Source organism: Crocodylus siamensis, chromosome 1 (genome assembly GCF_052110815.1).
Source record: "Crocodylus siamensis isolate JL-2025a chromosome 1, ASM5211081v1, whole genome shotgun sequence".
NCBI classification, from domain to species: Eukaryota; Metazoa; Chordata; order Crocodylia; family Crocodylidae; genus Crocodylus; species Crocodylus siamensis.
In genome coordinates, this window is record NC_143395.1 from 189,117,654 (window position 1) to 189,132,943 (window position 15,290).

At 43.3% G+C, this 15,290-nt stretch overlaps 1 protein-coding gene across 4 annotated transcripts in view; it reads left to right on the forward strand.

Annotated features, from left to right (window-relative positions):
- Positions 1–15,290, forward strand: part of TASP1 (taspase 1) — a 174,703-nt gene that overhangs the window by 29,579 nt on the left and 129,834 nt on the right. For all 4 annotated transcript variants that reach the window (XR_016442924.1, XM_090051279.1, XM_090051270.1 and 1 more), the window contains exon 7: positions 3,971–4,050. Coding sequence is in view for 3 of the 4 variants with exons in the window: in XM_090051279.1 (XP_089907405.1) it covers positions 3,971–4,050 (80 nt within the window). In the remaining variant the exon portion in view is untranslated. The remainder of the gene's footprint in view (positions 1–3,970; positions 4,051–15,290) is intronic.

The window sequence follows — 15,290 nt, forward strand, 5'->3', positions numbered from 1 at the left end:
GAAGGAGCTTGGCTCTGACCAGAATTGAAGATGCTAACAGTTTGTGTCTGTAGACTACCTTACTATTCTAGCTATGCTCTAAGAAAAGAGCTTATACTGTCTAAATTGTTTCCCAATGACAAAACTGTAAAGACCTGGTTTTGCAAAGGGGGTAGACTGAAGTTGTGTGTGAGAGCAGCCTTTGAAAATAAGACCCCTAAATCTAATCTACACGTAGAAAAATAATTTCTGGATAATCTAATTTGAAAGACCAAATGGAAACATCTCTGCAGAAGGTCACAGTCAGACCTAACTCAGTGCAGGGAGACTTTTAAGGGCCCATTATTGTTATCATGTCATACCAAGGATGAAAGGGAAAGGGTTTTAGATGAGTCTGCAGTCCATCTGTTTTAAATATTTGAGTAATTGATTAAAATGTATTGTGTTTTTAGTGTTCTGCTTTGTCCTGTTTGGACAAATAGGCTGTTTGCAGATGTTTAAAAAACAAAACAAGGCACTTTTATTCTCATGCGCTCCTGCACTGAGCCCAACACATGCCCAGAAAAGGCAGCATGTTAGTTAGACCTGCCCAATATCTGTATAGATCTGGTGCTTTAGTGGGGTTTTTTTGGTGCTTTTATCTAATAGCTGAAATGAGGAGTGTGTGCGCACGATATTTTAAAGTGGGCTAAATGCTTTTGCACCGCTTTAATGGTGTTGGTGTTTGCCCACCTTGGCGATGTATTGCGCATTAATTACAGCTGCTGTAGGACATTCGACAGTGTAATGTACCTTAAATGACTTGGGGCTCAGCAAACTAAAACTCCTTTGAGAAGTTTTCATTTGCTGCCCCTGTAGTTGTGGAGTGACTCACCAGGCTCCATGCAGCTCTGTGGCTCAGCAGGAAGCTCTGCAGGCAGCCGGGCAGCAGCCTGGGAAAGTAGGCTCTGCCCAAGAAAAGCAGTGTGCTTGATTTCTTTTCTCCCCATCCCCCGGAGCCTGCCTGAGCTGTGCAGGGGCCTGGTGCTTCCCTCTGTGGCTGTGATGACCCCCGGGATTGCCTGAGCCAGGTGCCTGCTGGTGGGTGCTGCCTGTGTGGGGGGGCCACTGCTGCCTCAGAGGGAAGCACCAGCCCACTGCAGCCCAGGGATCACTCTGCCCACTGGCAGCTTGCCCTCCCTTCCCTGCTGGAGAGACAGGCAAGTCAGCAGGGTGTGTGCAGAACACGGGGGTTTAATTGGCCCTAAATTAAAGTGGTGTTTTTTAAAACCCACCGCTTCAATTTAGGGCCCCTGTTTCGTTTACACACATCCACAAGTACTAGCCTGCGGTGGAGTTCTTTACTGGGGAACAACACGTGTAGACGCTGATGGGGCTGACTGGGGCAGAAGGGAGCTTTAGGGTAGGGGGTTGTCTGTTGGCTAGCCCCACACAAGCACCTTTGTGTCCCAGCCAGCCCCTCTGCAGCACACTGAGCTGGGTTGGAGCAGCCCTGGGCTGATGGGCTGACCTCCCTGGGTCCCCTGCCAGCTGGGGCTGCTCTGACCTGGCTCAGTGTGCTGCGGTCCTGGGCACATGTGTAAGTGTGGCATCTGGGCACAATAAACTCCAGCGCAATATGCAGTGGAGTTTATTGCTGCAGATTAATTGCATGTGTGGATGCACTCTGTGTCTCTCAAAATGAGGAAATGAAAAGTTCCAGTAGCGATCAGAGAACTTTGTGATTTGTGCATCACTTCCGTGATAGGTAGGTTCTGGATTTTCTTATGAGGGAGCAGATACTCAGGCATGAGTATCCACCTGAAGACATAATGTAGCAGGAGTTTAAAAAATAAAAAATAAACCTTATTTTCTTCTGCATCAGTTTTGATATGCCATGAATGCTTAGAGGCCCAATCTGCTGCTTAAGTGAAGCAGTAGCTCTTATATTTCCAAGAAGTGCATAAAAGAAGTGTAGAACTCCTAAGAATTTTTTTTGTTTGTTTCGCAGCTGTTGTAGTGACCATACATACTACTCTAATAGATGTTTTCCTCGTTTTATGCTGTACACGTGTTCCTGGAAAATGGCGCATAACTTAAATTTGCATAAAGAGAACCCACTTTACAATGTAACAACTAGGGATATGTTCCACAACCTCGACTGTGCTGCCCTCCCAGGCCCATTTCTACCCATTTTACAAGACAATTTTGGTACTCACCAACAGCAGGCAGTACATACAAGCACAGGGCACTATCATAATGGGGAAGGCAACTACAGAAACGTGTCACAGACAATGAGCGAGGAGCACAGATCCACACAGGAGACTATATTTTGGTGCGCATCACTCCCACAATGCATCGCACAAAGCAGCTGACTGCAGACTTCCACCACACTGATTGCATAAGAGTGAATTTACCTCTCATATAAAGAATTTTTGGTATAAAAAGGGTCATTGCATAAGAACAAATTTGCACATACAGAACCTTCATAAAGCGAGGGGAAACCTGTACTTGAGCATGTTCTCTTTGCCTGTAACTTATTCTGTAGTAGATGGGATATTTCAGTCAGCCCCTTGTTGGGGTCGTATTGTTGATTACATAGTCTAAATAGTACTTTCACTACTATAGCAGGTATATATTACCTTTTTAAAGAGAAATACTCTTATTTTTCAGCAGTTTCCAGAGCCAAGTCCAAATAACTTCCAACTCTGTTTATTGCTTAAGTGTCAAACTTTTTTTTGAGGTGTTAGGCAATAAGGAAACAGGTGAGTTCTCCTGAATTGCCTGCTAACTTACTCTCTAGTATATATTAAGCAGTAAATATTTATCAGGTGCTGTCCAGCAAACAAGTGAACATATTTGATTTAACCTGTACTGTAACTTATTACACATTTTATTTTGTCTTTTCATGTTTCTTTCTTGCCTTGGTTGCATTATTGAAAGTTGGAAGGGCTGAAACAGTCTCAAAATGCAAGACAATAAAACCTATGGAAGTCAAATATTAAGCTATCCCATGACAAAAGATGATGGTGTTGTTCTTGGGCAATTCTGATTTACCAAGTAGCTTAAACAAGCAGTCAAGTTCCCAGAATTTATGGCTTTCCTTGTCCCTTTTCCTTTCCTTCTTCTTTCTCAATTGTAAAATTTTAAAACTTCAATCTAATCTGCTTCATAAAGGTGTTGTATTAGTAATATCCTCATAGAAAAGAGAGAAAAACTAGGTAGGAGAGTTGAAGTGTGACATTCTAGGCGATGTACATTTTTGCAGTGCATAACTTGACCAGTGTCATGCAATTATTGGGTATTCTAGACATGCATGTAACATTGGTAATTAACTGGAATATTTTACTTGACTATTTCCATTTCTGAAAGCTGTTCATTCTAATTCTAATTTTTAACATGCACAGACATGACACTGCATACTGTATTGCTACTTTAATCCATTTAGTGAAACAAACCAATTTGAGCAAAATTTAAATGCAACTTTGCAAATCTTTTTAACATTCAGTGGATTCAGTGCCTTGGCTTTTTTTGCAAAACATTTGATGGAACTCTGGCAGACTTTTAGAACAAAACTTATATCTTTAAGCATACATTTACCAGGTTAAGGGCAGCAAACCCTTTATCAGATTTTTATGGTATATGTTAATTTAATTGGAAATGCCTTGCCATTTAACCCCATTTACTTTTTGTATGCTGTTCAAAATCTTAAAAAGGTTAGAAAGCAGTATGTTCTGTGTTTGTTTTCTGTAAAAGTTGGTTCTATTTGGTAACTCATGCAAGTGTGTGGGTGGTAGGGGTGGGAAAAAGATATAAGGGGTATTTGATGCTGAGCTGCATGTGTTCACAGTAAACTAAGTAAACCTGCCAGCCTGAATGGTAGTTGGGACTTCCTGTCAAGAGCAGGTCATTTGCAAATAATAATAATAAAAAAAACCCCTAACCAAATTGCAAGGGAAGGGGGACATATTCTTGGGTTTTTTGTTTATACTCCCTTTTCTGTGTTTCCTAGTTTTTTAGTTGGTGAAGGAGCTTACAGATGGGCAGTTGATCATGGGATACCAGCATGTCCTCCAGGTATCATGGCTACAAGTGAGTAAATTGGTGGTGTGAGTAGGAGGAACAGGACACAGCAGTTTAAAATGGCGCTTCATATTTTGAAGTGTATTTATCACTTTACTTTTTTATATTAAATATATAGCTTATGATGTATATTGTAGGTAAGGTATACTTTGGCATATTTTAAATGGTATTGCAATCTGTAGAATGCTTTAATAGCTAAGTTTTTGTAGCTAATATTTCAGCTCCATTTAACCTACACCTGTTATGGCATTGATTTATAATTTAAAAGAATTCATTTCTTGGTGATGGAGATTATAAAGGACTTTGACATATAATGTAGAACTTAGATGGAACTGAGGTCTCTGTATCCAAAATTAAGTCAAAAAGCCTCTTTCTGGTTGATGTCTGCCCCTGCTATGCGCCTAGAGAATTTACACATTGAACTCTTAGAGTTTTGTCTAAGCCTGATCTAGATTCAGAAATGAGAGAGAGAGAATTTTAGCTCTGGCTTCTTCCTGTTTCATGGAGGTGTGGGGGGAAATACACTATGCTATTATATAAAAGGAAGGCATTACCAGTTCCTATTTTATTGTATTTTGCAAAGGGGCTTTCTTGCTCCTTTCTCTGAAAGAATGGATGAATATTTTGGGTTCTGGATCCCAGGTACATGGAGATCTCTTCTTACAGCTTTGAGTTGGGTGCCAGAGTTCTGTAAATGAATGAGGTTTGATATGCCTCTGCTCAATGTGTTTTTTTGGCTAGAATCAAGTAACTTCTTGTTCTGCACGTGGCTTTTTGGTTCACTATTGTGAGATGCTGAACACTGATTGTAGAGGGAGCTAAGGTGGTTCTGCAGGGTTTTGGGTTTCCCTGCTATGGTCAAGTGGCTGTGAGTTAGGTGCTTGAGGTCCTTTAGTGAATCTAACCCTTAATATATATACGTGTGAAGAAGTTTCTGGTCTCAAGTTGCAGATACACGGTGGTAAATCGTCGCCCTTATGTTCGATTAGTACCAGCTTTCATACAGATTCATGATAAATATAATTCTCTAGGTGGTGTTTGATTCAAACACTGAAATTCCAACATTTTTTTTCCAGTTTTTTTAAAAGACCTTCACTAGATTAGACAGCAGTTCTTGATTGTTGGGTTGTTTTTAGTGGTTTTTTGAAAACTGTAGGAAGTGTTGAATAGTAGGTGTCATGAGTCTATTGTTTTACATTATCTCTCATTATTACTTTTTTTCTACCTGTAACATTTCTCCCACAATAGGGCAGGTCTAATGCAGTAGTCATGGTTCACATGTGATTTCTAAGTCAGCATTTTAGCTTCTAAAAGCCCTGCTCAGAGCAGATCTCTGTGCCTGTGGTTAAAAATGCAGTTGGCAAATGCACTGATGAAGAAGTTCAGGAAAAGTAGCCCAGCAGTAGCAAAACCTTGACAGGATGCCATAAGGTACTTCAGTATACTCTTACTATATTTCTGATTAGAAAAGCAGACAATATCAAAAGCAATTTATTCAGGTTGCAAAGTCAAGCACTCCAGAAGATCTCAGAAACGAGATTTACCCATTTATACTTTTTAATTTGTTTCCTTTGTGTGTCTTAATGCAGTCTTTGATTGTGCTCAACCTTTTGAATGCAAGGGCCAAATGAGTAGCATGGGCTGAGTCTGTGGGCTGGATCAGACCCCATGCTGCAGAATTGGGCCCCGTACCTGGATCGACCATGTTGCTCTTGCCCAGCCAATGTGTATATATTGGAGCCCTGGGACTATGCTGCTTTTTCCAGGCTCCGTGTAAGAGGATCAGGACTCTGGGGCGCTGTACTGCTTCCCCCTGGCACCGCATGTGGGGCCCCACAGCACCTCTACCCAGCCCTTTGTGCCTACCTGTATGTGTCCCTGTGCTGCCCTGCACACTGGATCTGTCGCACAGGAGCACTACCAATGGGGTTCTCCACAGATCAGTGGAGAGCCCTGTAGGCTGAACATCAAGGTGCTGGGGAGTTCGTTCTGGCCTGCAGGTCAGCAGTTGAGGCACTGCTGGATTATAGTCATCCTTGTGTTTCCCAACCAGGATTCTTTCTGGAGTTAGTGCACAGAATGGGTTTGCTCTGGGAATGGATTGGAGCTGTACAGTGAAAGAGGATATTGAAAGTAGCACTCTTACTTTGTATCCTTGCCTTTCTCTTGGAGTTCTTTGTAATGCTAGGCAAGTAATTATAGGAAATTCGTCAGATGATCCCTGATCTTTTTGTAGCTTGTTTTCAGGGTGCCCTGCTTGAGACCCCAGGGCATGATGTGCCCAAGTGCTAAGCATTCACAACAGAGCTGAATTCCATGGAAGCTGTCCTGGAAAATGTACTAGTATCTAATGCTACGGGGGTGTTGGTTGTAGCAGTGTTGGTCAAAGGACATAGGCAGACAAGGTTCTTTGCGTAAATGTGATATCTTTTATTAGACCAACTAAATAGCAGGAAAAATTGTTCTTTGCAAGCTTTTGGGCACAAACACCCTTCTTCAGGCATGGGGAGAGTCTGTTGTTATTTTGTGCTCTCCTGAATGGAATAGAAGTCAATGTGCAAAATGCAGGTCTGTGGAAATGCAAATGTGTGGCAGTGAGGATCAGAGGCGATGGGAGACGATAAGTGTGAGACAGTAAGTTGGGAAGGCGGGGAAGGAGGGAATGTAGACCCAGTGACGGAATGTAGCTGATAAAACATAGAGAGGTTACCTGGGGTTATTGGATGTCAGGCAGATTATAGTGTTGCATAAATCCAGTGTCTATATTTAGTCCATGATTTCTTGTATCCAGTAGACTTGTGAAGTGAAGTTCATAGGCTGGTCTACAAAAGGTGTTTTGTAAATTCCGTTTGAAGATTAGAACTGAGAGATTGGAGAGGGAGTGGTCTTGTGCGAAGTTTGCACCCACAGGTAATTGGGTATTTCTGCTTTGGATTTTGGTGTGCATTCATTCTGGTGTATAGTTGTTGTTTGGTTTCTTGTACATATTTTCCATCCGGGCATTTAGCGCACTGGTTGAGATGCATTACATTTCTGGAGGTGCAGGTGTGTAAAATCCAGGAATGGTGATGGTTCTCTTGTGAGGTGTAGTGATTGTGGGAGTGGTGGAGATATGTTGGCAGGGATTATATTTCTTGTCCTGGCATGGTCTGGATCCATTCAGTGTGCTTTGGGCCTTAGGAAATTTGTTTCTGGTGATGAGATTGGCAAGGTTCAGTGCTTGTTTAAAGGCTAGAGTAGTTTTGAAAAAATTTCTTTAAGAATTGGGTCTTCTTCTAGCATGGGTTGCAGTTGTTTGAGGATTTTCCATATAGGTTCTAGGGAAGGATGGTATGGTATAATGCTGTGCAATTCATGGGGATATTCTTCTTGGACTGCACCAGTTCTTCACACGGTATCTGGATGGCTCTTTCAAAAGTGATCTATCTCTCTCTCTCTCTCTCTCTCTGGAGGAGTGTCCTTCTTGGGTGAAACCCTTTTGAGATTTCTGAGGTGATGATCACAGGTGTTCTCCTTAGTGCAAATTCAGTGGGATCACTTGGCTGTATATTACAGTTTTCTTGGTGTGTTTAGGGTGATTGCTGGTTCTGTGAAGGTCTGTATGTTGGTCCGTGGGTTTCTTGTGTATGGTGGTTTGTGTTTTATCATTCTGCATATTGACCATGGTGTCTAAAAACGAAATTTTGGTGCTGGAGTATTTGAGAGAGGCTGATGGAGGGGTGTTGATTATTGAATTTGTGATGGAAATCAGTCAGAGATTGCAGGTTGTCAGTCCAAATGAGGATGATGTCATCTATATGTCTTAAGTATAGCATGGGTTTGATTGTGCAGTTCTTGAGGAATTCTTCCAGGTGACCCATAAAAAGGTTGGCATACTGTGGGGTCATTTTGGTGCCCATAGGTGTGCCCATGGTCTGGAGGAAGTGTTGGTTATTAAAAGTAAAGTTTTGTGTGTGAGGATGAAGTATATTAGTTCAGTAATATCTTTGGGTCTGCTCTGAGTTGCATCTTGCTCTTGTAGGTAGCAAGGCAGGCTTGGATGCCAATCTGGTGTGGGATATTGGTATACAAGCTAGTAACATCCATGATAGCTAGGAGGGTGTTGCTGGGAAGGCGGTCTGTGTTTTTGAGTTTTTGTAGAAAGTCCATTGTGTCTTGGATAAAACTTGCTCTTTGGGTGACAAGAGTTTTTAGGATGGATTCAATGAAACCTGGTATTTCCTCAGTGAGGGTTCTGTGGCTGGATATGATAGGTCTGCCTGTGTTCCCTTGTTTGTGGATTTCAGGAAGCATGAAAAGCCCCCCACTATCTCATCATTTCCATCTGCAATGAAAACTACAGAACTTGATCCCCCCACTACTCAACCCAGGGATTTTTTACATGTTCCCTAAAATCCACAAACAAGGGAACCTAAGGGGATACTTACTTAAGGGGCTGAATTAATTCTGGCATTTGCTAATCTCCAAGTACTTGTTTTTGCACACTTTTAATTATTTATCTAATTTTTTTTTCTTGTATAACTTCTAAGAGGCTAATGGGGTGGTTGGGTGGAATTTAAGATGTGGTATCACTGACATCTAAGACACTTGCCAGAAGAGTTTGATCCTTGGCCCAAGTGGCATAGTACTCTGTACTTGTGTGCCTCAGGACAGAAGTGGGAAAGCACATATACTTGGCCAGTGAATTTCACAATTATTTGTTCATAGGAGAGAAATGGAAAAAAGTGGGGCGAATCTTGCTTTTCTTTCCAGACTCCAAAGGGAAACATGTTCAATGGTTGCAAATCTTTCTGCTTTAGACTTAAAACATTCTTGGGTCTTCATTCTGGGCTTTGTCTCCTTGCATAGCAGTTCCAGTCCTTCCCTTTCCCTTGGGATTGCCACCTCCTTGGACACCACATTCAATCTTTTCTCCACTTTCTTTGCCTAGCCCATCCTGGTTTTCTCCCTGCACCCTGGCTCTTTTTCAGATTTCAGTCTTCCTCCATTTCCCTCATTGGTGCGGAGTCCCCACCTCTCTTCTGCCTTCTCCTCAGCTGTCACACCACACTTCTTGTCCCAATCTATACCTTTCCATTCTGTAGGAGCCAGGCACATTTCTCCTGCAATATGTCTGGACGTTGCACTTGCTAACATCTTTGTAGCATAATCCAAGGGTACCTCTCGCCACCCCCCACTATGCTAATTTACCAATCCTCTGCACATTTTCACTCCCCTATCTAAAACCTCAATTTTTAATTCCGTTTATAGACTGCCATAACACCTTTCCTGTCTTCTGCCGTACTGTTGATCCAGTCAATACTAGCAGTGTGGTACACATCATGCTATGATTCAGAATTCTCTCAGGGTAACTGAAGATGGTAGTCTGGTGGGATTATTTAGGATGAAAAGGTTTTTTGGGTTTGTTTTGTTTTGTTTTTTTTAAGAGATTTGTGGATTTGATTAGTAGAAGTGGTTGAGCTTGTAAGTCTTCCTTAGCTTTAACAATTTGGGTATTTATGGATTTAGTGAACTCTGGGTGGGGGAACTGGCTCTCAAATAGAAAGCTCTTTAATTGTTTCAGTTTACTTCCTTCCATAAGGGATGGAGTAAAAGAGCTCAGTTCACTGTTGTCCTGCTGGCAGAACTCTGGCTTACTGTGTGAAGTCTCCTTGGAAGCAGTCATAACGCACAGCTTGCTTGCTTGCTGTTTTGAGACTACAGCGTAGCAAAGTGCAGTCTAAATGGGGTATGAGAAGCTAGCCCATGGGGAAACTGAGTTTTAGGGTGTTTTGTGGACCCCCAGATCATTGCAGTTGTAGAGCATCCACTGAAGGACTCTGCTAGCAGAAGCAGGCAGGCAATCACCATAGGAGGAGCCAAACAATAGTACTTTGCTGTGGGTTTCTAAAGGGCAGGACAGTTTTCTTGTATAACGCAGCTTTACAGATGATAGTTCTAGGGTTCATTTTTTTTGGGTAACTTAAAGCTGAATGCTACCTCTTTTCTGTGTTCCTGTTCCTTTTAAAGGAGGGTGGTCGGAGTGAAGGGGCAGGGGAGGAGATTTAATTGTCATTTTAGAAGTCTGTACAAGCATAGGTGGGATAGCATATCAAAGTTGAGTTTGACTTTAACATGACTATTTTTAATTTGCATCTGTTTTTCAGCTGTGCAATTTATTTAGCAGCTGCTCAGCAGACTGCTGTTCTAAATCAGTTTAATCAATGTGGGTTAATTAATTTGCTAGTATATTCCTTTGTAACTCTCCTCCCTCCAACTGTAGCACTAAATGCAGGCTTTTAAAGGGAGGGTCAAGGGGCAGATTTACAGAATCCTCCTCTTCAGTACTTTTTAAAGTCCACTCCAGGAACTGACTGCCAGGGGGTGCTCTATGATAGTTCAGAGGCTGATCTGTTTTGCAAAGGTTTAAAGTAAAAATACTTAAAATGTACCTTTACTTATAGTAGTACATGGAATGTATAGTTTGCTTTTGAACTTGAATCCATAAACATAAATATATTTTGTCTTTATGTTGCTGATGTTGGTATAGAAACCATCTTACAAAAGACACATTGTTATGCATAAAGTTTATATTTGTAATGAGATAGTTCAATTATGCACCAAAAAGGTTCCAGTTTGAGTTTTGCCCTGAACTTAGAGTTTGACTTGGCAGTGCTAGAAATTTGTGGTTGTAGCTGTTAATCAGATATAAATATTTAACTACATTTTCAAAAAAAAAAATTGAATGAATAATCAGATAATGAAGCTAGATTGGAATGGCTCAAAGGAGCAGAAGAGAAGAAAGGGATGGAAATTTTGTGTACAGGTTGACTCATTAGTATACAAAAATTCACGGGGCGATTTTAATCGACTTGAAACATGGTGTGCCTTATAGACACACCACGGTAGTGTGAGTTGCTTCAATTTGGGATTACTTGAGCAATGGATTCTTATGGGGCCCATCCCTCAAAAGCAACTTTTTAAACTGTTTTTGGTGGATTGTACTGTTTATTCCCCAGAGCTCTGGGGACCAGAACCTTAAATGTTAAAAACCATGGCTTCAGCATGCCCCAAATGGTCTCCATTGCTGTATATTTAACAAAGCTATTGGTTGGCACCACTGTCTTTTGGGGAAAGGGGAAAGCAAAATTGAAAATATACTCAAACCAGATTTAGCTGTTTTTGGCAGATGCCAAACTAAATAGATTACAGGGCAAAAAGTGGATTGGAGAGTTTCTAGTGAACCAGTATTTGCAGGAGTTAGGTGAGCCAAATAGGAAAATGCTGTGACTTTCTAATCTGACCTACACCCAGATAATGTCAAGTAAGTTCTATAGTAAAATAGGAAGAATCTGTAGGCTCATTCCTAAAATCGACCTATTGGGTTAGATTTTGGGGTTTTTGTTTTGTTTTGTGAGGGTGAGAGCATGCAGTTTGTATGCATGGGATTTTTGTGTGGTTTTTGTGTTTGTTTTTTTTTCCCTGTGAGAGCACAGTGTGGGATTTAAGAGTGTGTGTTGGGTGGGGAAGAAGATGGACAGGCTTTGGGACAGAGTGGATGGAAGGGAAGGAGTTGGTGGCTCAGGTCACGGGGCTGGGAGTAAGAGAAGGGAGAGGTAGGATATTGGAGAGACAGTTTAGAAGAGAATAGGGAACTTGTGTGGTATTGACATGTGCTTCATATTGTCTTCTTGCCCTGTCCTCATGCTAGAGTGAGGGTGGTGCCTGCCCCTACAGCAGGGTTTTGAATCGCTCTCCCTTGTGCAGAAGGATTTAGCTTCTCTTTCTCCCCCCCACCGACCCATGACTCTGGGGGCCCCATCACTGGAGGAGTCTTTCCAGCTTCCCATGTGTGCTAAGATTTGATGTGGTGCTCTCGCTCTTTGGAGACCTGAACATGACCCATGCACCTAGTACTTGGTGCTGAAAGGGCATGCTTGAGGGGTGGGGTTTTTAGAAGAGAGGGGAAACTGGGAAGGAGGGAACGGGGGAATTGAGCACTCCAGTGGGAAATAATTCTAAATGGGCAAAAAATTAAGGAAGAAATTGTGGAGCTCAGATCAAGGGAGTGGGCAAGAATTGGGGAAATTTGGAAGCAGAACTTGACCACTCAAGGTGGTCTGTTAGCCCAGTGCCAGGTGACTGTTAGCCCAGTGTTTTGTTCTTTATGTAGCTGGAGCTACTTGTTGCTGTGGTCATGTGTGCCTCTGCCACATTAGCTTACATAAAGGCTGCTGATGCATGTTAGTTGGGTAGCACTACTACAAAAAATAGATTTCTCTGGGTTGTACACAAGTGGAATGCACAACTCCAGGAGTGTGACAGAGTTGTCTCAAAGGCGTGATGCTCCTTGACACCCTTCCACCCCAAGGGAGCCTGTCGGTGTTGGGCCTGTCCCCTAGTCATGTGGGGGCAACAGCCAATTTCATAGACTCACTCAGCTCCATTACCTGACAGCATGGTAATGGGCCTGCCTGCAGCATGGGGACTGGGTTACAGGCCTGCTTAGTCAATCTTGGTGTTGGGTGGAAAGGGTTATGGGGCTCCCTGGCAGTCACCTGTAGTGTCAGGACTTGATTTTGGGGTCTCTGCCCCCACAATCAGTCACTGATGCTGCTGCTTTTAGGTATGCTCAGTCATTCTTGTTGCAACCTCAGTTACCCCTGTTCAGTCCTTGCTATTGCTGTTTGGAAGGGCTATGGCTCTGCTCTCAAGAAAGGTCCTTGCAGTGCTTTTGGACAGCTTATGGGTGGGCAGACTATCATGGACCTGGCTGCTTTCCCCTCCCTGTCTTTTAAGAGGGAGGCAGGAAGGGATTGCAGACCACTTGGGCGGCGGGCCAGGAATACCTGTCCACACATGAAATTTGCTGGTTTAAGTGCACATAATACAAAGTTAAAGGGATATGTCAGCTATGGAGGGGGCAGGGCACACTCAAACTACAGGCAACTGGCAAGAGAACTGGTTAAGGATCACAAAGCAAATGCAAGGTTTGTGTTGATGTACAGCTTGAGCTACACAAATAGGGAACTGTTTGACCTATTAAGCTGTTTCCTTTTATGTCTGTGTGTAGCAACAGGTTGGGAACATCAAGGAACAAGTTTTTATCTGTTCTAGGCTTAATGCTATGGGTGGGGGGAAAGGTAGGTGGGTCAGGAACTATAAGGTAAGAAGCTTTGTTGTATGGGCAGTGATGAGGGAGTGGAGGAAGCAAGACTTGTACCACTTTTTATGTACTTGATTACTGCAGCCACCATGTAATAAAACTGTCCAGGTTTTGCACTGATGTGTGTGACTTTTAACTAGTCCTATTAGAAACTACATGTCCTATCATCAAGACGACTGTAATTCCTTTTCTCTGAAATAAGGTGTATAGCAGCTGGGAGAAGCTCTTAGTAACCACTTAGTAGCAGTACTAGACAGAATTTGGACTGCTTCAAGAGACCTGGGTTCCTTTCCTGTCACTTGTAGCTTGCTGAAAGCATGCAGCTTTACCTTCCTGTGCTTCAGTAAATGTACCCTTACTTATAGTAGTACATGGGGCAGGTGTGAGGAAACTCTCACCTTGGAATCAAGTATGGGCCAGGCAAGCAGCTGCTGTAGCTCTGGATGGCACTAAGGTGACTTCTGTGGCAGGTGGAGGGGATGCTTGGGAGAGCATTGGGAAGGGGCATGTGGTGTGGAGGGGAAAGGGCAGTGTGGGGGTCATGGCAGAAGGGATGCGCAGAGTGAGGAGGCCCAGAGGAAGGGACATGTGGAGTGAGGGGAGTGTAGTGCAGGGAAGAGCATGGGTGGAAAGGATGCATGGTGCAGGGGAAAACAGGGGGAAGGGGCATGTGGTATGGGGAAGAGCTTGGGGAAAAGGGAGTGTGGTGTGGGATTGAGCATGGGGAAGGGGCTTGTGGTATGTAGGGTGGGGAGCCATGAGAGAAGGGGTGACAGTGACAGCAACCAATACATCAAGAGGATATTTGTCTCGACTCCCAGTCCCCATTATTTATTTTTTGCATACATCGTTCTGTGTTTTTCCCCGGTTGCAACATGCTGCTTTTAAAAAGAATATGTTAAAAGCATATACACATATATGAGTATGCGTGAACATGCACGTGTGTATGGGAGTCTAAGAAAACAGCCTCCTGGTGTGTTAGGCTGCTTTACAACCAGAGAACATTAATACCAATCCCAGAGATCCTAGCAAATCTTATACCTTAGGAACATCAGTGACACCAGGTATATTCACTTTTTTTATAACTGAGTGTATCTGAAGTATATGTGAGTGCACACTGAAGAAAAAAGTCTTCCTCCAGAAAAATGTGAATCATAGGGCTGGAAGGGACCCTGAAGGACCATTGGGTTCAGCCCCTTGCATGAGCAGGAAAGACATCTGGTATCAGATGACCCTAGCCAGGTGACCATCCAGTCTTCTCTTGAAGACCTCTAGGGTAGATGATTGCACCACCTCTGGCAGGAGCTTGTTCCATAGTCTGGACACCCTAGTTGTAAAGAAATTTTTCCTAATGTTCAGCCTGAAACTGTCTTCCAGGAGTTTGTGGCCATTATTTCTAGTTTTCCCCCAGGGCGCCCTGGTGAACAGGTGTTCATCGAGCCCCTGATATACGCCTCTGATATAGCGGTAAGCCGCAATCAGGTCCCCTCTCAGCCTCCTTTTCTTTCGCCTGAAGCGTCCGAGTTCTATCAACCTCTCCTCATGTGGCTTGCCATGCAAGTCCCTGATCATGTTGGTGGCCCTTCTCTGGACCCTCTTGAACTTTAGCACGTCCTTGCTGAAGTGCAGCACCCAGAAGTGGATGCAGTACTCTAGCTGTGGCTGCACCAATGTGGAGTAAAGTGGGAGAATCACTTCTTTGGATTTACTGGAGATGCATTGATCGATGGATGCCAGAGTTTTATTGGCCCTAGCGGCTGCTGCATCACATTGCCAGCTCATATTCATGCTGGGGTCTATTGTACTCCCAGATCCCTTTCATTTGCAGTGCTGGTCAGGCTAATGATGCCCAGCCTGTACGTGTGCTGGGGGTTCTTCCTTCCCAGATGCAGCACTTCGTATTTCTCTGTGTTGAACCTCATCTGGCTCTGTTCTGCCCAACATGCCAGCCTGTCTAGGTCTGCTTGTATCTGCAGCCTATCTGCGGGTGTATCTGCATAACCTCATATCTTGGTGTCGTCCATGAACTTGGCCAGTCGGCTTTTCACCCCCTCATCCAATTCTTTGCTGAAGATATTGAGGTACTGGGCCAAGTACCGACCCC